This window comes from Geotrypetes seraphini, chromosome 19, assembly GCF_902459505.1.
Source record: "Geotrypetes seraphini chromosome 19, aGeoSer1.1, whole genome shotgun sequence".
NCBI classification, from domain to species: Eukaryota; Metazoa; Chordata; class Amphibia; order Gymnophiona; family Dermophiidae; genus Geotrypetes; species Geotrypetes seraphini.
Window position 1 is genome coordinate 36,198,135 of NC_047102.1, and position 20,763 is coordinate 36,218,897.

General features: G+C 42.9%; 1 protein-coding gene across 3 annotated transcripts in view; it reads left to right on the top strand.

The window, feature by feature from the left end:
• SIGIRR (single Ig and TIR domain containing) overlaps nt 1-20,763 on the top strand; it is a 43,133-nt gene that overhangs the window by 7,993 nt on the left and 14,377 nt on the right. For 2 of the 3 annotated variants that reach the window (XM_033928850.1, XM_033928849.1), the window contains 3 exons: nt 4,620-4,809; nt 11,363-11,493; nt 19,895-20,035. In XM_033928850.1, coding sequence (XP_033784741.1) covers nt 4,620-4,809; nt 11,363-11,493; nt 19,895-20,035 — 462 coding nt within the window. The remainder of the gene's footprint in view (nt 1-4,619; nt 4,810-11,362; nt 11,494-19,894; nt 20,036-20,763) is intronic. The other variant, XM_033928851.1, reaches the window with a different exon arrangement.

The window sequence follows — 20,763 nt, forward strand, 5'->3', positions numbered from 1 at the left end:
AGCGTTAAGCAGCATAGTTTTGGGGTTTCATTTTAATGAGTTTTAGTTTTTAATCTGTAATAGGTTTGTTGTTTTGTATTTTGTGATTAGTCTGTGTATGTGTTTGGTTGGCTTGTTTTATTTTATTTTATTAATGATACGCTTTTCCCAAAGCGGCTCACAAGTATTGTACATAAAATACATTAAAACAGTCACACAAATAAGCGCGTAAACCTAAACAGCCCGTATTTCATATAACAAAATAAGTGTCTCTTCAATAATTTCTTAAACCATTGAGATTACATTGCTTTCTGATATACAAAGGTAGCTGTTAGAGGGTCATTCTGTAAAGGTCACCTAAAGTTAGGTGCTAAAATGCTGGACACTAAATGATACCATGGTCAATGGCTGCCTTAAAATGGCCGCCAATCTCATGTCAGTCAGGCAACGGCGCCATTTAGAGAATCGCACCTTCAAGAGAGGCACTGGAAATATAGTCCAGGGTTTGAAAGACCTACATTTTCGGCGCCTACCTTTGATGTCGATTGCATCTATGGAGGCGCTTTACGGTGCCTAAACATAGAAACATAGAAATTGACGGCAGAAAAGGGCCATAGCCCATCGAGTCTGCCCATACCAATGACCCACTCCCTGATTCTTACTCCCTATAGATCCCACATGAATATCCCATTTTCTCTTAAAATCTGACACGCTGTTGGCCTCAATCACCTGCTGAGGCAGCTCGTTCCAATGATCGACCACCCGTTCAGTGAAGAAGTACTTCCTAGCATCACCTTGAAATTTCCCTCCCCTGATTTTCAGCGAGTGTCCTCTGGTTACCGAGGGCCCTGTAAGACTGAAGATATCATCTTTCACCTCTATACGCCCCGTGATATATTTAAAGGTCTCAATCATGTCCCCCCTCTCTCTTCGCTCCTCCAGTGAGTACATCCGCAGTTTTTTTAACCTCCTTTCTTCATACGTGAGATCCCTGAGCCCCAAGACCATCCTGGTAGCCATTCGCTGAACCGACTCAATTCTCAACACATCTTTCCGGTAGTGTGGTCTCCAGAATTGAACACAATACTCGAGATGAGGTCTCACCATGGATCTGTACAGTGGCATTATGACTTCAGGTTTTCTGCTGACAAAACCCCTACGGATGCAGCCTATCATTTGTCTTGCCTTGGACGAAGCCTTCTCTACTTGATTGGCAGCCTTCATATCATCGCTAATGATCACTCCCAAATCACGTTCCACCGTGGTCCTGGACAAGGTTTCACCATTTAGTGTGTAAGTTCTGTGTGGATTTTTTTTGCCTAGGTGCATTACTTTACATTTTTTAGCATTGAAGCCTAGCTGCCAAGTTGATGACCACTGTTCCAGCTGTCGTAGGTTCTGTGTCATAAAGTCAGGCACACTGCTTTTGTATACTATGTTGCAGTTTGGCATCGTCGGCAAACAGTGATACTTTTCCCTTAAGCCCTTGGGTCAAATCTTCTACCGTTAACCACACCTACATTGGTGTTAGGCATCATGAAGCACCTCTGTAGGTACAATTCTGGCCCTGGTTTTTTTTAGGCCCTCAGTAGGCGCCTTGAAATTTGTTTTCAAAGCTCTTTTAAATGGCATTTTGCACTTAGGCACTGGTAGGGCTTATTTCATCAATATAGTTTTAACTAAAATTTAGGCTCTACTGATTTATGAAAATTAACTGCATTTCCTAGGTAAGTCTAAATAAGCGGTGGGCAACTCTGGTCCTCGAGGAATCCATTCGGGTTTTCAGGATTTCCCCAATGAATATGCATGAGATCTATTTGCATGCACTGCTTTCAATGCATATTCATTGGGGAAATCCTGAAAACCCGACTGGATTCCTCGAGGATTGGAGTTGCCCACCCCTGCTCTAGATCTTTCATTGAATTATTTCCGCTGTATGTGGGATATACGAACTGTATCGCTATTGGTATTAAATATTGACTGGAATATTTTTATTCTCAATAGCCCATTTTGGCCTCCTTTTACGAAGCCGCGTTAGACTTTATCATCACCAGCCATGGCGGTATTAGCTCCAATGCTTCTAGAATTCCTATGAGCGTCAGAGCTAATACTGCTGTGACCGGCAATTAAAATGATTTATTTCTATATATAAGACGTGTGCTGTACACAACAATGAATTCAAACATCCGTAAAATACAAAAACATAAAATCCGAAAAATCCCCTGCCGAAATCCCAACCCCAACCCTCCAGAATTTCATGGAGACCTAAAAACATTCCAGGGAAACTCTCCCCCAAAATCTCTTCCTGTAGCTACATCATCATTCAAACACCAAGCCAAAGAGACATGTTTGAATTTGTTTTCAAAATAAACAGGAATCCGTCTGACCTCTTCTGTCCCCTGGCGGGGAGTGCCAAAATGCTGGCATATCAGAAGAGAAAGCAGACATCCGGAGAACAAAGGCCGTACAGTGATGACTTTCCTAAAGTAATACAGGGAAAGAACTATGAATTACCGGAGAGCACTAAGAGGAGGAACAAACAATCTCCAGTCTTATTTTTTTTCTTTATTTGGCTGTAACTTGCATTTTTTTTTTTTTCATTGATAGCTCATGGCAAATTACATTCAGATGCTGTTGGTATATCATTGTCCCCAAGATGCTTCCAGCCTAAGTCCAAATGCTACTAACACTGAATTTTAGAGAAAAACTATAAATTAATAACGATAGCTCTGCAAGTTCATTTTTCAATTCTACCTTAATGGACTCTCCAGTTACTCATGTTGCAATACTCTGGAGAATTTCGACCTGCCTTCTAAAGAAGGGCTCTCTTGAATCATCGCTGGGCTATGAACGATCACCTCGCCAGCTGATTCTATTCCAACTGCGCTACTTAAACAATCTCTCTCTCGCGCCGTCAAAAATTACAAAGACTAGGGGACATTCGATGAAGTTACAAGGAAATACTTTTAAAACCAATAGGAGGAAAATTTTCACTCGGAGAATAGTTAAGCTCTGGAATGCATTGCCAGAGGATGTGGTAAGAGCGTAGCTGGTTTTAAGAAAGATTTGGACAGGTTATTTTCAATTTAGTGATCAAAATGAGAATTTATCTCTGCTGTCTATATTTTGCACTATATTTGTCTATTTTTCAATCATTGTTACAGAGATGACATTGCATTTTTTAAAAGTCATCTGCCTTGACTTCTTTGATCCCCCCCCTGAATATAAATGAAAATTAACATTTTCTCTGCATAGTGTGCTTTGGCTTTTTTTTTAATTTTGTGGTTACCAAGATTATATTGTGTGTATATGAAAAATGGATGGAAGAAACTGCATTACAATTAGTACTATTATGGGGACTGGGACGGAGTTTGGGCAGGGGTACTCTAAATTAAACTAAAACTAAACTAAACCTTAAGTTTATATACCGCATCATCTCCACAGAAGTGGAGCTCGACACGGTTTACAGGAATTAATAAAGAAAGGAACTCCAATGGAAAAAAGAAGGGCTTAGTAAAAAGGAAGGAAAGAGGGGACTTAGTATAATGGAGGGGGAGGAAGTTTTGGAGAAAAGCCAAGTTTTCAAATGTTGGAGGGAGGTCAAACTTCGAAGATGGGCAGTAAAGCTGTTCCACAGCTCGGTGATCCTGAAGAGCAGGGATGTTCCAAATATGCCTTTTAAAGAAGGGAAGGATAGTTTGAAGTTTTGATATTTGATATTTGTTAAACTTAGGGGGTACTTGGTTTGAAGAAGTTGAGAAACACTGCTCTACATCAGTATAAGCTTGAAATTCTTTGGTGGCCCTCAGAGCTTTCTTATATTCACTTTGTAGTCCTTTACATGAACATAAGCATTGCCTCTGCTGGGTCAGACCAAGGGTCCATCGTGCCCAGCAGTCCGCTCCCGCGGCGGCCCCCCCCAGGTTCATGACCTGCAAGTGATCCTTCAGCTAAATCGTTTATTCCTTATTCATTTGCTATCCTGTATAGTTACCCTCTATCTGTACCCTTCAAGAAAACAAGAAAGTTCTGAAGGCCACCAAAAGACTTCAAGCTTACACATTTAAGTCTATACTAGTTAAATACATCATTGAAAATGTAGTTTTCGTTATGCACTGTTCTGTTTTTGCAAATATTTGACATGGTTTCTCTCAACGCAAGTGTTTTATGGTTTCTCTAGCTTCGTCAAACACTGCAGTACATGTGCATGTAAATATGAATGCTGACCTTTGACCTGCCAAGCAGCTATATGTATATATATGGCGCAGGCACAGTAGGTCCAACCTACGACAATTCTCTTTTCAGACATTTAGGGTTTTTTGACTAAGGCGTGCTAGACGTTGTAGCGTGCGCTTAACGTTAACTCGTCCCTAGACTATAATGGACACGCTAGTGTTTAGGATGCGCTGAAACAGCTAGTGCGCCTTAGTAAAAGAACCCCTTAATGTGCTATCCAAGCTGGAAAGATTGAACTTAATGACTTTGCAGGGCTTGAGGAACATTTCAGCCAGCTGTTTAAGGGCCACAATGCAGGACTTTGGGGGCCACATGCAACCCTGGGCTCCGCATTGGAGACCACTGCCCTATATGATTGCTTATCCCTAACGATCTAATTCCCGTCCTCCATTTTCTGTTCCCAGCCAATTCTTGCAGTGCCTCTACGCAGTTCCTGTCCCCCTCCTCAGGCAGCCAGGTCCTGGAGCCTCCCTTGGGGAGTCAGCTTGTGCTGAACTGCACCACTGTGCTCCCCTCAGATGCGCTGTGTTACTCCACCTTCCGCTGGATGAAGGATGAAATTCTGCTGGAAAGCAAGAGTGAGCAGAGTTCCTGGTGAGTAAAGTGAATTTAGACTCAGGATTTCGGAGTAAGATTCAATGACAGTCATTGCTCCCATGAGCTTTTCCTGAACTCCCACTAAGTCCAACCATTATCTTTATTTATTGAATTTGTTTTCTATTCCGTTTTCCCCAACAACCTCAGAACAGGTTACAGGTTAAACATACATAATATACAGTCAAGGAGTTACAATTTGTCATATTTACAATACAGTGTGTATATTCCAGTATGCCATGTGCAGAGGGTCAAGTTCCAATATACATTTCTTCTTTAAAAACATGCGGTAATAGGCAAGGTATTAGGTGAAGAGGTATGGGGGTTTTTTTGCTTTCCTAAAGTTTAGGAGCCCTTTGAGGGATCTTATCTGTGGAGGTAGTTGGTTCCAGTAGTTTGGTAAGAAATGGGAGTAGGAACATCATCCGGAATTCTGGAGGGATTTGGAGGTGTTTTTTTCTTGGGAGCGGAGTGGTTTGTTCGGTATGTATGGAGAAACTTTGGTTGACATGTAGCCTGGCGCCATGTTGTGTAGGGATTTATACACTAGCATCAAACCCTTAAAGACGCAGCTTTTGGCTATGGGTAGCTAGTGGGCTGATGATAGAGCCTGGGAGACAGGGTTGTGAGCGTGATGGTTCTTTAGAAGTCTAATTGCTGTATTTTGAATACATTGAAGACTGTGTATATTCTTTGCCATGAGACCGTTGAATAGCGCATTGCAGTAGTCCATGTGGGAGAGGACAAAGGCATAAAGGAGTTGGGTGAAGTCCTGTATGGCACTACACTAAGATTTTGGTGGGATCACACTTTCCACCATAAATGTAGTGGTTAAAGTGGGATATGGGCCTGGGTCCCCCCTCTCTATGGTTCACTCTACTGCTCTCCAGGATACTCCAGAGACCTTCTTGCAGCTCTACTAGGACTGGCCATAGTATCTGCAACTGTCATAGGTACAGATATGTACTGTTTCATGCAGATATTTAGGGGAAGGAGGGTGGGAGCAGGTCAGTAACCTCTGGGAAAGTGTGTGGGGCCATATTTTCATTCCTTCTGTGGCCATCTTGTCAGTTTGGGTATCTTTTTGGCCCTTATTCACTTTAAAAACAAGTCTAGCCCAAAATGTTCAAATTGTGCCCTGGACATTTTGTAAAACATTTGATTATGGTGACAAGAGGACATCCGTTGAAACTCAGGGGTGGGATATTTCATAGTGACACTAGGAAGTACTTCTTCACCAAAAGGGTGGTTGATCATTGGAATAGTCTTCCACTGCAGGTAATTCAGGCCAGCAGCATGCTGGACTTCACGAGAAAATGGGATAAACATGTGGGATCACTTCAGGGAAGAATTTAGGGGGTGGGTCATTAGAATGGGCAGACTTGTTGGGCCGTGGCCCTTTTCTGCCATCATCTTCTATGTTTCTATGTTTCTAAAAAGTCCAAATTCTAATACCGCCCTAATCCTGCCCAAAACATACCTCTAACATGCCCCCTTATGATCTAGACACACACGAGACTTCCTGATCCCAAAACATTGTGACCATGACCTTTCCTGCTGACTTTTGGGTCTTGCATTTCCTTGGCCTTGTTATGTCTCAGGATCATAGTGGTGTAACCATGTTTCATCAGCAGTAACTAGTCATTCCAAAATGTTGGCACCAGGTTGCTGAAAATGCTGCAAAATCAATTTGAACGTGTCCACTTGACATCATTTCTCATCAGCATTCAAACATTTGGGCACCCACTTAGCTGACAGCTTCTGCCTACCCAGCTGCATATGGATTAGACACTCAACACATTCCCTGGATATCTGTAGCGTCTCAGCAATTGTTTTAACCAATATTTGCCAATCTGTCAAAATCAGGTCAAGGACATAGTCTACAATTTCAGGAGTTGACACTGTGTTTGAGGCCTCCCAGACCTTGCTACATCGCCATTTTCAATATCTCTACACTGAAAGTTTGCACACCACTTCTTCACTGTGGAGTATGATGGGCATGTGTCACTCAATGTTTGTATCATACATTCATGGATTTCCTTTAAGAACATAAGAACATAAGAAGTTGCCTCCGCTGAGGCAGACCATAGGTCCATCCTGCTCAGCGGTCCGCACCCGCGGCGGCCCATCAGGCCCATTGCCTGAGCAATGGTCTATACCTATCTATACCCCCCAATCCCTTTTTCTTCTAGGAATCTATCCAAACCTTCTTTGAAACCATTTAATGTTTTCTTGTCTACAACAGCCTTTGGAGTTTTCTTCTGCAGGAATAGGAATTTCGTGATGGCTCGGAGTTTCATACTTGAAAATTCCACACTTTTCATTGACATGGTTCAATCGATGATCTTTGAAACAATGTCAAAACATAGCATTACGATTCTGCAAATTGGCACTTTGCAAAATAAAATAACACTCTTTTCAGTCACAGGGACAAAAACAATTCTCGGAATTTAGGAAGCTGGTTGGGCTGAGAACTTTTCATCACACCTTTGTAGGTGGGCCAAGTGAAGTAGGTCATACACCCAAGGACGCAGGCCACCATACAATGCCAAGGACACAGTTACAATTTTCTTCCATTGCCTCTTCCATAAAACAGGAGATCATGTGCTGGTACTGAAAAGGTTAAAGGCTGTTCTGAAAGGTTCCAAGTTGGTTTAGGTAAACACCCTTTGTGTCAGTGACTTGCCTTTTATTTCCTTCAAAGTTGAGATTACACTAGCAAGACGTGGTGAACTTTGCACCAGAGTAGCAGAGAAAGCCAGGGAAAGTACAGATAGGTGCAAGCCCTGAATGTAAACTTACTGTGGAGCGGGGGAGGTGAGACATGAAGCAAAAGAGATTTAGTATATAGCTTAAGAGAGGGTAGATATGAAACTAGAAAAAGAGAAAGCAAGCAGACAAGACAAAGGGAAAATGTGAACAAAGGGAGTATGCAAGAATGAGATAAAAGGAGGAGAACTAATAAAGAACCAGAGGATGAAGTGTGGAAACAGTGAAAGTACAAGGGAATGGCGATAATTCAGATGGAAGAAGACAGTGAGGGCAAAGGAGGTGAAAAAATTAATCCACAGAGCAAATATATCAGTTAAAGACACTAATGGTTCAGAATTCAGTATATAGCACCCAAATTGGTCACTGGGAAAAATTGGGATTCAATGCTATTCTATAAAGTTTCCAAGTTTCTTTATTTTTGATATACCGTTTATGTAAGATTTGATCTATCGCTCCTGCATTTTACTGACCTAAGCGGTTTACAATGTATCAAACTAAAATGATATTAGGTGAGAAAAACTACCCTATCAGTCCGCAAGTTTTTAGTACGGTTGAAGTGGACATTTTTTAACATTGATTGGAAGAATAAAAGAAAGTCAAAGAACAATGTGCTTTGGAGGAAAGGCAGGAGAGGGGAGATATGATAGAGACGTTTAAATACCACCGTGATCTAAATGCGCATGAGTCGAGAGTCTTTCATTTGAAAGAAAGCTCTGGAATGAGAAGGCATAGGATGAAGTTAAGAGGTGATAGGCTCAGGAGTAATCTAAGGAAATACCTTTTCACAGAAAGGGTGGTAGATGTGTGGAAAAGTCTCCCGGAAGAGGTGGTGGAGACAGAGACACTGTCTGAATTCAAGAAGGATAGGCACGTGGGATCTCTCGGAGAGAGGAAGAAATAATGGTTACTGCGGATGGGCAGATTGGATGGGCCATTTGGCCTTTATCTGCCATCATGTTTCTATGTTTCTAACCTCTTGTGTTACCACAGGGAGAAACTGTTACAGTGACCCTACTTTACAGTGGATCAGTAGGCAAGCCAACGGATATAATGGCAATTTATAATAATAATAATAACTTTATTTTTCTATACTGCCATAGTCAGGCGACTTCTAGGCGGTTCACATTGAAAGAAGGCTGGACAGTCAGCGAATAGCAATAAGTCAGAATACAATATAGTAAGTCTTAATACAATACAATGAGTCTAAATAGAAATCTTACATACTAATTGGAGTTCTATGGATAAAGAATACAATAAAGGATCTTCTTGAGGGAAGGAAAAGGCGTTTACAGAGGGGAAATCCTAGTGAGGGAGAGGACAGTTTTAGTCAATGAATTTGGCGAATAGGGCGTTTTTAATTGATTTTCGGAATGCACTGTAAGTCAGATTGGGTTCATTTATGTAGTTTCTCAGCCAGACTTGCTGTCTGTTCGCTTGGAACTTAAAAGTTCTATCCAGGAAGGATTTGTATCTACATCCCGTGATCTTTGGGTATGCAAAGAAGTTTTTGTTTCTGGTTGTTCGTGTGGGGTTGTGTAGGATGAAGTGAGTTTGCAGGTATGAAGGTGCTAGTCCCCAGACTTGTTTGAAACAGATGCAAGCAAATTTGAATAGTATTCGCGCTTCTATTGGTAGCCAGTGCAGTTTTTTAGAGTAGGGGTTAATGTGGTCATTTTTTCTTAGTCCAAAGATTAGGCGAACGGCGGCGTTTTGTACTAATCTCAGTTTTTTAATTGTTTTATGAGGGATACCCAGGTAGATGATGTTGCAGTAGTCAAGAATGGATAGAAACATAGAAACATAGAAAGATGACGGCAGATAAGGGCTACAGCCCATCAAGTCTGCCCACACCATTTACCCACCCTCTTAAGTCTACTGACCCCCTAAAGTATAATTGTAATTATACTGTCACTCTACTGACCTGCTCATTCAAGTCCATACCCTAGTGACCCTATCCCTTGGTATGACCCTCGTAGGGATCCCACATAGGTATCCCATTTGTTCTTGAAGTCTGGGATGCTGCGTGCCTCGACCATCTGCACTGGAAGCTTGTTCCAATGCTCAATCAGCGATTGCACCAGCAACCTGAAGGATGTTGGGTCGAAGTATTTTTTAATGGTCCTTAGTTTCCACAGCGTGAAGAAACATTTTTTCACTAGTAAGTTTGTGTGGTCAGTCATGGTTAGGTGTGTGTCTAGAGTGGAAATTGACTTTTCTAACTAAAAACCTTAACAGTGTTTCCTAACCAGCTAGCCTGTCTGGTTTGCAGACCAGTTGCAATGAATATACCCAAGTTAGAGTTATTTACAATTGGTCTCGTGCATATTTATTGCACAGATCTCCAAAACTAGACTGATTAGATATGCTTCTTCTAGAACACGGTTAGAAAATGCTGATTAGATGAGAGCTTGGTTATAGAACATTGTCTTTTTTGGAAACGTTTTTACTGCTGGATAAAGTGTAGCCTAATGATGAGGGAAATAAGTTGAGAACCAAGGAAACAAGTGTTCAGATATCACATTGTCTGGTAATTCTCCTACTGATCTTGAGCAAGTCACTTTATTCTGGGTAATCACTTAAAAAGAATCGGGGAGGATTTTATGTATCTGAGTAGAGATCATTTTCTTAGCCACCTTAACCATTATTGCAAAAAGAAGATAAAAATATTGTTACTACACTGACTTCTACTGGCCAACAGATAAAACTACAGGGTAATCTGTATGTTAAATATGAAAGTGGGAAAAATCACAAATCTACCAAAAAAATGAAAGTGATATATTTCTTATGTGCAGGGTATACAGTGATACAAAGTTATCATTCAGTAATTAAATCCAGGGGTATAATTTCTAATTAGTGCATGCCATAGAGCTGTAGTGCCTAATGCTGACTCTGAATTCATGGACCACACAGGTTGGCATTAGCAGCAGTTGCCCTGAAGTTGAGGGAGATATAGCCTGCTGGTGGGCTTTGAGACCCTTTTCTAAATTTACTCTGGCTCTTAACATGTTAAAAATCACCATCCCACAATGCACTGGGAAGGGGAAGGCCAACCATTCATTGGAGGTGGGCCTGCTGACCGGAGAGAGTAAGCATCCCTCCGGCCAGACAACTAAAAAAAGGTACTGGTGGATGCCAGGGAGGTGAGGGGGGGGGGCGTTCTGGCAGGAGGGACTGGGCATCCCTCCCTCCGGGGGTGGCTGCAGGAGGGATTCAGCACTCCTCCTGCCATGGATATTGGGGGAGTCGGCATCCCTTGCTGCGATCAGTTCAGTGGCTGCGTCTATTTGAAATGATTTCAGGCGCCTTTTGCAGCCCTAGGGAGATGCCTAGGGCCACCTAAGCTTCCCTTAGGCCACTTTCAGACAAAACCACGCCCATGCCTAGCCTAGGGCGAGCTTAGGCAGCCCTACGCCCCTCCCTAGGCTCGCAAAGATGCCTACAATGTAGGCAACCTGCCTCAGGGTGTGTTTTAAAAATGTGCATCCCAATTGGCTGGTTAGACAGCGGGTAGACGCCTACTGCCACCTACAATCTGGATGCCATTTATAGAATTTGCCCCTTTCTGGTGCACAATTGAGGGGAGAAGCCTGTACATATGTGTACCCCCCCTGAATCATTACTTATGGGATGCGGGCACCAGCTTCCTTTGTCCTTTCAGATGGGATCGTGTGCACTTGCCCCCTGATGCCTTGCCAACATGGGTCTTTTTTGTCCTTATGTGTCTCTTGTTCAGGTTGCATAGTTTTATGATGACACCAATGATTTTTTTGCATTCCCACAGGATAAATATCAGTGCGAACCAACAGTTTCTGACCAGCATTTTAGAAATAAACATCACGGGGAATGAGGATTATGGAGTGTTCAGCTGCCTGATACACAACAAAACAGCCACTTTCACAGTGAACAGAACAGGTAGCTCATGTCTCTTTAATCTTGCTTCTCCTGTGAGGGCCCTGTTTGATCCCTTGCATCAGTCAGAAAGATCAGGAAGTTTCGCTGAGATTTCTTCCTCAGGAATCTTCTCTTTCCTCCTTTTGACTCCCGAATGCCAAACTCATTTCATAGGCTTTTTAGATTTTGTGACCAGCCACAGTTTCCTTTTATGACTCGGAATGTTCTCCTTTGCTTGGAAAAGACAATGTTCTATATCCAATATTTCATATAATCAGTTTTTCCCACACCTGCTCAAAGGACATATCTAATCAGTCTGGTTCTTGGGATCTGTGTGATAAATATGCATGAGATCGATTTGCATATATTGGAGACTCATTCCACCCGATATTCAATGGTCCATAGCCAATCTGGTCGTCAGACCTGCCTAAAAAGCAGGTCCATCTTTAGCCGCTAGCCATAGCTGGCCATGAGCCTGGTCAGCTAAGTCCATGGCACCAGAACCTAACTTGGAAATTCAATGTCGGCCGCCAGATACGGCTCCAGCATTGACTATCCACGTTTGCCACCAACCGTAGGAGGTAGCCCAATTGCCTCCCATTGTATATAACTATATCTCATGCATATTCATTGTAGTTAGCCAAAGCAGAACATTCCATGCCAAACTTGCCCATATGGTATAACTGTCCGTTGTAGATCATTAACTTTACGGATGAATGGTCTTGGAATGCCAGGTAGGATGTCCTCTGTCATTTCTGTACCATGTGACCTTGGCATGTCATTGGATCAGTCCCAGTTTACCTGGCTATACTGTAATTTGGTAATAGGACTAATAATTGGCAGCACGAGATAAAGAGACATAAATCTAAGAATTTATGGAGAGAGGAATGTAAAGAACACAAAACTGTTCCTCTGTGTGCTGAATAACTTGTTTGTTGACAAAGTTGTGGGAAAAAATTAAATGTCTTCAATCATAGACGGTAGAACAAACAAATAGAAGTGGAGAAAAAAACCTCAGCATGCAGGAAGCCAATAAATTGCATTAGCGGCACACACACAAAAAAACCGCCATCATAGGTTTAAAAAAACTCCACTGGAAATATCAAAAACCCAATATGAGTGAACAATAATTCACTATATAACAGGAGGCAGCCTAGTCATTAATCCAGCACTTGTAAAAATTCAAAAGTTTCAGAATTTAGCTGTGCGCTGTATGCCGATCATTTATAAAATCTCCAGGACGCTTCATTCCATTGATGAAATCACCAAATCACCCGATAATCGCCCTGTTTTGCAAGAAGCTGCGTCAGGAGCTCCTGTAGAGCGGCATGCATATGCATTAGGGGTATCTTGAGAACCCAACTGGCTGGGGGTCCCCCAGGACAGGTTTATGAACCACTGACTACTCGAGAGGGTCCAGAGAAGAGCAACTAAAATGGTTAAGGGGCTGGAGGAGTTGCCGTGAGAGACTGGAGAAACTGGGCCTTTTCTCCCTTGAAAAGAGGAGACTGAGAGGGGACATGATCGAAACATTCAAGATAATGAAGGGAATAGACTTAGTAGATAAAGACAAGTTGTTCACCTTCTCCAAAGTAGGGAGAACGAGAGGGCACTCTCTAAAGTTGAAAGGGGATAGATTCCGTATAAAGTAAGGAAGTTCTTCTTCACCCAGAGAGTGGTAGAAAACTGGAACGATCTTCCGGAGTCTGCTATAGGGGAAAACACCCTCCAGGGATTCATGACAAAGTTAGACAAGTTCCTGCTGAACCAGAACGTACGCAGGTAAGGCTAGCCTCAGTTAGGGCACTGGTCTTTGACCTAAGGGCTGTCGCGTGAGCGGATTGCTGGGCACGATGGACCACTGGTCTGACCCAGCAGCAGCAATTCGTATGTTCTTATGACTTAGGCGGTTAAGAGTTGAATATCGGCACTTTATCCCCAGACTGCCCACAAAATGGGTGGCTTTCGTTTTAGTGTTGCTATTCACAGTGGTGTAGCGAGGGTGAGAGGAGCCCCTCCCCCACTTCTGCCTCCCGCTCCCCCCTGCCGCGTGCACATCCCCCCTTTTCTTCTCCCGCAGCTCTAGTTGTTCAACGCCATGAGTAACATAGTAGCATAATACATGACGGCAGATAAAAACCCGAATGGTCCATCCAGTCTGCCCAACCTTACCCTCTCTTTAAATTACTAATTTAAACTAAAATATTCCTTTTTCTTAGCTATTTCTGGGCCTGAACCCTAAGCTCTGCCTGGTACTGTGCTTAGGTTCCATCTACTGGAGTCTCCATCAAAGCTCACACCAGCTCATTTAAACCATCCTAGTCATCGAAGCCCTCCCCAGCCCATCCTCAAGTCCGCCCAGTACTGGCCTTAGTTCTTGAATATATACCATTATTTTCTGATTCAAGATCCTCTGTGTTTATCCCATGCTTTTTTTTTAACTCTGTCACAGTTTTCCTCTCCATCAAGCACCCTCTCCGTAAAGAAGAATTTCCTTACATTACTCTTGAGTCTACCACCCCTCAACCTCAAATTATGTCCTCTGGTTTTACCATTAATAATAATAATATAAGAAGATAAGAATTGCCGCTGCTGGGTCAGACCAGTGGTCCATCATGCAGAGCAGTCCGCTCACACAGCGGCCCTCTGGTCAAAGACCAGTGCCCTACCTGCGTATGTTCTGGTTCAGCAGGAACTTGTCTAACTTTGTCTTGAATCCCTGGAGGGTGTTTTCCCCTATGACAGACTCCGGAAGAGCGTTCCAGTTTTCCACCACTCTCTGGGTGAAGAAGAACTTCCTTACTTTATACGGAATCTATCCCCTTTCAACTTTAGAGAGTGCCCTCTCGTTCTCTCTACCTTCGAGAGGGTGAACAACCTGTCCTTATCTACTAAGTCTATCCATAAGAACATACGAACATAAGTATTGCCTCTGCCGGGTCAGACCAGGGGTCCATCGTGCCCAGCAGCCCGCTCCCGCGGTGGCCCTCCAGGTCCTTGACCTGTAAGTTCCCACCACCTGAATTGTTTATGCCCTAATCCTGAAGTACCCTGTATAGTACCCCTCTATCTATACCCTGTAATCCCTTTCTCCGTCAAGAAGTCATCCAAGCCCTTTTTGAAGCCCATTATTGTACTCTGTCCTATCACCTCTCCTGGAAGAGCATTCCAGGTGTCCACCACCCTCTGAGTGAAGAAGAACTTCCTAGCATTCGTCTTGAATCTGTCTCCTTTCAGTTTTTCCGAATGCCCTCTTGTTTTTGATGTCCCCGCTAGCCTGAAGAATCTGTCCCTCTCCACCTTCTCTATACCTTTCATTATTTTATAGGTCTCTATCATGTCCCCTCTAAGTCTCCGCTTTTCCAGGGTAAAGAGCCCCAGTTTCTCCAGCCTTTCGGTATATGCAAGGTTTTCCATGCCCTTAATCATTTTTGTTGCTCTTCTCTGGACCCTCTCAAGCATCACCATATCCTTCTTAAGGTGCGGCGACCAGTACTGGACGCAGTACTCCAGATGCGGGCGCACCATTGCTCTATACAGTGGCAGGATAACTTCCTTCGTTCTGGTAGTGATACCTGTTTTGATAATGCCCAACATTCTGTTCGCCTTTTTTGAGGCCGCTGCACATTGTGCCGCTGGCTTCATCGTTGTATCCACCAATACTCCCAAGTCTTTTTCAAGTTTGCCTTCCCCCAATACCCTCCCTCCCATCGTATAGCTGTACATCGGGTTCCCTTTCCCTACGTGCAATACTTTACATTTCTCTACACTGAAGCTCATCTGCCATCTTTTTGCCCACTCACCCAGCTTGTTCAGGTCACTTTGTAGATCTTTGCATTCCTCAACAGTTCTGACCCTACTGGAGAGTTTTGTGTCGTCTGCGAATTTTATAACTTCACACTTCGTCCCTGTTTCCAGGTCATCAATGAATATATTGAACATCAACGGTCCCAGCACTGACCCCTGTGGGACACCACTCGTGACCCCTTTCCAGTCAGAGTAGTGTCCCTTTACTCCTACCCTCTGTTTCCTGTCCGCCAGCCAATTTTTGACCCATCTGTGCACGTCCCCTTCCACCTTAAATGTTTTGATCATGTCCCCTCTCAGTCTCCTCTTTTCAAGGGACAAGAGGCCCAGTTTCCCTAATCTTTCACTATATGGCAACTCCTCCAGCCCCTTAACCATCTTAGTCGCTCTTTTCTTTATATACCACAAGGCCATAAATTTCAATGTGGTTTACAACAGTTAAAAATACAACAAATTGAATAAAACTAAAAAGGTAAAAGCCAATAAGTAAAAAACCCTAAAAAGATCTTATTATTGCATGATACAATTCTACAAATCAGCTACCTAAGTACTTTAAAAACAGATATGTTTTTAGATGTCTCCTAAATTCCCCATAAGTATCAGTAAGCAGAAACAATTGTTCTAGATCTTTGCTCCATAACGCTGCCTGATGTGAAAAAAGATACTGATGATGTTTTTTAAGTTTACATCCTCTAACCGGAGGAAAAACAAAATTCAGGTGTGAACTTCTCTTATGTTTGTTGGCTGCAAAAGAGAAAAGCTCCGTTATGTATTTAGGAGCTAAACCAAATAAAACCATAAAACAAGAACAACCAAACTTAGACTTCACACGAGCCTCCATCGGCAACCAGTGCGGCACTCGATAGGAAAGTGTTCCATGATCGTATTTCTTCAACCTGACCGCCGCATTTTGCACCATTCACAATCGTTGCATATTCTTTTGAGAAATTGCTAATTAGGCAATATTGCAGTAATCGAGTTGACTTAATATAAGAGATTGTACCAAAATTCTAAATGATGAAACATCAAAATACGTCTAATGGACCGAAGCTTCTAAAGAGTAAAGAAACCCTTTCCAACCAAAGAGTCCACCTGGTCCTTCATAGTCTTTTAACGAACAACCTTTAAAGACAGTTTGTCCATAAGACAAGACGGAATTGTCAAAGAAATTAAGTGTGACATATAGTCCAGAGCAACAGCAGGTTGTGGGACTTTATAAATGGGAAAGATTGAAATGGCCACAAGATGGCAGCAGAAGCTTAATGGGAAATTCCCACTCTAGCCACTGGAATAGTGGAGTGTAAAGTGGCGCATAATGATTAGAATTACCAGACGTCGGGATTTTCCTGGACAATTCCTTTATTTAGAAAATATGTTTGGGCAACAGGACATCTTTTCAAGACCTGGCACTGCGTCAGGAGGTCATCTGGGCGTGCGTGGATTCAACACAGTGACATCACATGCATTTTACTAAAATCGATTTATTGGGTTAGATTATATATATATATATATATATATAGAAGGATCTGCTTTCTGTATTTTTGGTTCCTAATCTTAGGGTTGCCAGATTTCCTCTTTGAAAAAAAAGAGGATGCCTGGCCCCGCCCCAGCCCACCTTCAGCCCCACCCCGACACGAACCTCCATGAGCTCAAAGGCTGCATTTGGAAGCCTTCTCACGTGCGAACGTCAACATAATGACATCACAAGCAGGCGCTTGTGCATAACTTCAGCAGAACGAGATTTAGGAGTAATCATCAGTGCAGACATGAAAACTGCCAATCAAGTGGAGAAGGCTTCATCTAAGGCAAGGCAGATATTGGGTTGTATCAATAGAAGTTTCGTCAGCCGAAAGCCTGAAGTCATAATGCCATTGTACAGGGCCATGGTGAGACCTCATCTGGAGTACTGTGTGCAATTCTGGAGGCCACATTACAGTAAAGATGTGCGCAGAATTGAATCGGTTCAGCAGACGGCCACCAGGATGATCTCGGGGCTCAAGGGTCTCTCGTACGAAGAGAGACTGAACAAATTGCAGCTCTACACTCTCGAAGAAAGTAGGGAGAGGGGAGACATGATCGAAACATTTAAGTACCTCACGGGACGTGTCGAAGTGGAAGATGATATTTTCTTTCTCAAGGGACCCTCGGCCACAAGAGGGCACCCGCTCAAACTCCAGGGGTGGAAAATTTCATGGCGACACCAGAAAGTATTTCTTCACAGAGAGAGTGGTTGATCATTGGAACAAGCTTCCAGTGCAGGTGATCGAGACAGACAGCGTGCCAGACTTTAAAATTAAATGGGATACCCATGTGGGATCCCTACGAGGGTCAAGATAAGGAAATTGGGTCATTAGGGCATAGACAGGGGGTGGGTAAGCAGAGTGGGCAGACTTGATGGGCTGTAGCCCTTTTCTGCCGTCATCTTCTATGTTTCTATGTTTATTATCATCACAGTGACGGCCACGCATGCGCAAAGGCTTCCAGATGCGGCCTCTCAACTCAGGCCTTCCAAAACTCAGCGAAACTGTCTGGTTTTGGAAATCGCTCTGGGCGCCCGGACAGTCCTCTAAAAAGAAGACATGCCTGGATTTTCCCAGACGTCTGGTAACCCTACCTAATCTAATAATAGCTTTATTTAATACTAGCTGATGGCCCGGCGTTGCACGGGTATTTAATTAGAGCAATAACACTGTAAATGGATTCAAATAAAGATACTTTATAGTGGTGAATGAAATTATTTTTTAACAGCTTTATAAAAAGTACAATATTCAAATTATAATGTGAAATATTTGACAAAATGAATACAATACAACTAACACAAAACTTGATTATAAACAACATTTTTAGTTTCACCTCCAGGAGCAAGAACATATAAATTCTTGGGTGAACCCACCCTTGAGCAAGCAACATAGAGTTGTCCATGGGAAAAACAGGGGGATCTTAAATCCACTCCACAGTATGTAATAGTCTGTCCCTGTGATTTGTTGATTGTGATAGAGAATGCAAGTCTCACTGGAATTTGCAATCTCTTAAACTGAAAAGGAAGATCTGTTGGAATAAGTGGCATCCAAAAGTTTCAGTATTGATTTAAACAACTCAATATGTGGAAACTCAGGTTGAAAAGAAACTCCATGCAGTTTTTTCCCGGTTCAGAATGGAACCTGTGTTCCTAGTTCAGCATATGTGAGTACTCATGTAATGTAATAGCATTATGAACTGGGGTGCATGAAGTAAACAGTTACAAACACAGTTAGAACATACAAACTCTATATGTATGGTGTCCGTGGTAGAATAGAAACGATGTCCCTAGTGGTTTAGTGTCATAGAAAGTGTTTTATAGTTGGAATTTCCACAGGAAAAGAAGAACAAGTCCAGTGGAAACCCAATGTTCTCGGATCTTTGGATATAATTTATTCAAAAATTTTGTTAAAAGCAGTAATGATGATATGGACTAAATCCGCATGTATCTTAAAAGGATCCGACACGGGCTGTGTTTCGGCTAAACACGCCTTCCACGGGGATCCAAGATATAGAGCCCCTTCTACTAAACCGCACTGAATGACCCGTGCCGCTCCCAATGCTTATAAGAACTCTATGAGAGTTTTGACATATGGGGGGAATAGATATGTATTTTATGATCCACAGCATTTATCTAAATTTATTTCTGATAGAGAGTCTTCATGAGCTGCCTTGTTCTCTTGTTAAGCTCAACATATTGGTTCAAGAGCACTCAAAACGCCTATCTTTTTGCCTTATACTAATTGCCTTGATGACTTATTTCAGTCTTTTTCATTAGCCTCGTCTCCAAAATTGTGGACTAATAATGCGATGTATATTTTGATATTCCTTAGCTGTTTGGAATTTTGATTTAATTTCAATTTACACTGCATGTTTTCTTTTATTGACTTGTAATTATTGTCAATTATTAAAATTATAAATAAAGAATTAAAAAAAAAAAAAAGAACTCTATGAGTGTCGGGAGCAGCACGGGCCATTCAGCGCAGCTCTCCGCGCTAAAACCGCTAGAAGAGAGGGGATAATAAACCGACTTTGGCAATTGTGGAAAAAAGCCTTGGAATCCAAAGACAATTTATATTCGCAAAATGTAAAACCAAATAGACATGGTTTTACATTTTGCGAATACAAATTGTCTTTGGATTCCAAGGCTTTTTTCCACAATTGCCAAAGTTGGTTTATTATATCTGGGATCCCCGAGGAAGGCATGTTTAGCCGAAACACGGCCCGTGTCGGGTCCTTTTAAGACATATGTGGATTTAGTCTGTATCGTCATTACTGCTTTTAATAAAAAATTTTGAATAAATTATATCCAAGGATCCGAGAACATTGGGTTTCCACAGTTATGTTTGTTTGGACTTGTCCTCGGACCTGAGCCAGAACCCAGTCAAATTTTCAGAATTTACATTCCTGGCATCTATTCGCATGCATTGACGCTTATGTTTGCAAATAAACTTCGCACATCCGCATTGTGGAAATTCTCAAAAGCTGACTGGGTTGTGATTCCCAAGGACTGAAGAACGAGTGCGAAGATTCCTGTCGTCTGCATGGTGTCACTGTTAACTCAAGTGCACATGTCAAGCTGTCTTTGTGCTTGCAGAGGAAGCGGGTCACATGGGAGCTGTCCTGTGTGCTCTGGTGGTCCTGTCACTTTTGCTGCTGGGAGCGCTGCTGTATGTGAAGTGCCGGCTGAACATCCTGCTCTGGTACAGGGACAAGTATAGAGACATTGAGATCAATGGTAAGACTCCTTCTCACCTCTATGCATCATCTTCAGCTGTGGCTCACTGGTAGAGCTCAAGGCCCAGCAGGCTCTTTGGGCACCAGCATGTCCTGTGGGTTGGTGGGTGTCAGGTCAAAAGTGCACCGGGACAAAGGCGCGCGCAGATAATTGAGCGCAGCGCAGAGGTGTGCGCCGCAGAAAATTACAGTTTTTACGGCTCCAATGGGGGGGGTGTGGGGGTGTTCCCTCTAAGCTGAGCAGGTGTCCTCCAGCTGCATTGCTACCACTAGGGGGTGGAATATTTTCAGTCGCTAAGGACAGGTATGTTCCCTGGAGTCCTGCAGAACTTGCCTGTCCCTCACAATTGAAAAATGTGACAGTAAAACAGCACCCTCTATTGGTGAGACTGTGGGTGGAGGACTCCTGCTCAGCTTAGAGGGAACAACCCCCCCACTTTACTTAATAGAGATTGCGCCGCGTTGTGGGGGCGTTGTGGGGGGTGTGGGGGGTTGTAACCCCTCACATTTTACTGAAAACTTCACTTTTTCCCTGTTTTTAGGGAAAAAGTTAAGCTTACAGTAAAATGTGGAGGGTTACAACCCCCCAAACCCCCCACAACGCCGGCGCGATCTCTATTAAGTAAACTGGGGGGGCTCCCCAACAAAACCCCCCGTCGGAGCCCCTAAAAACTGTAATTTTCTTCGGCGCGCGCCTCTGTCTTGCGCTCAGTTGTCGGCGCACGCCTT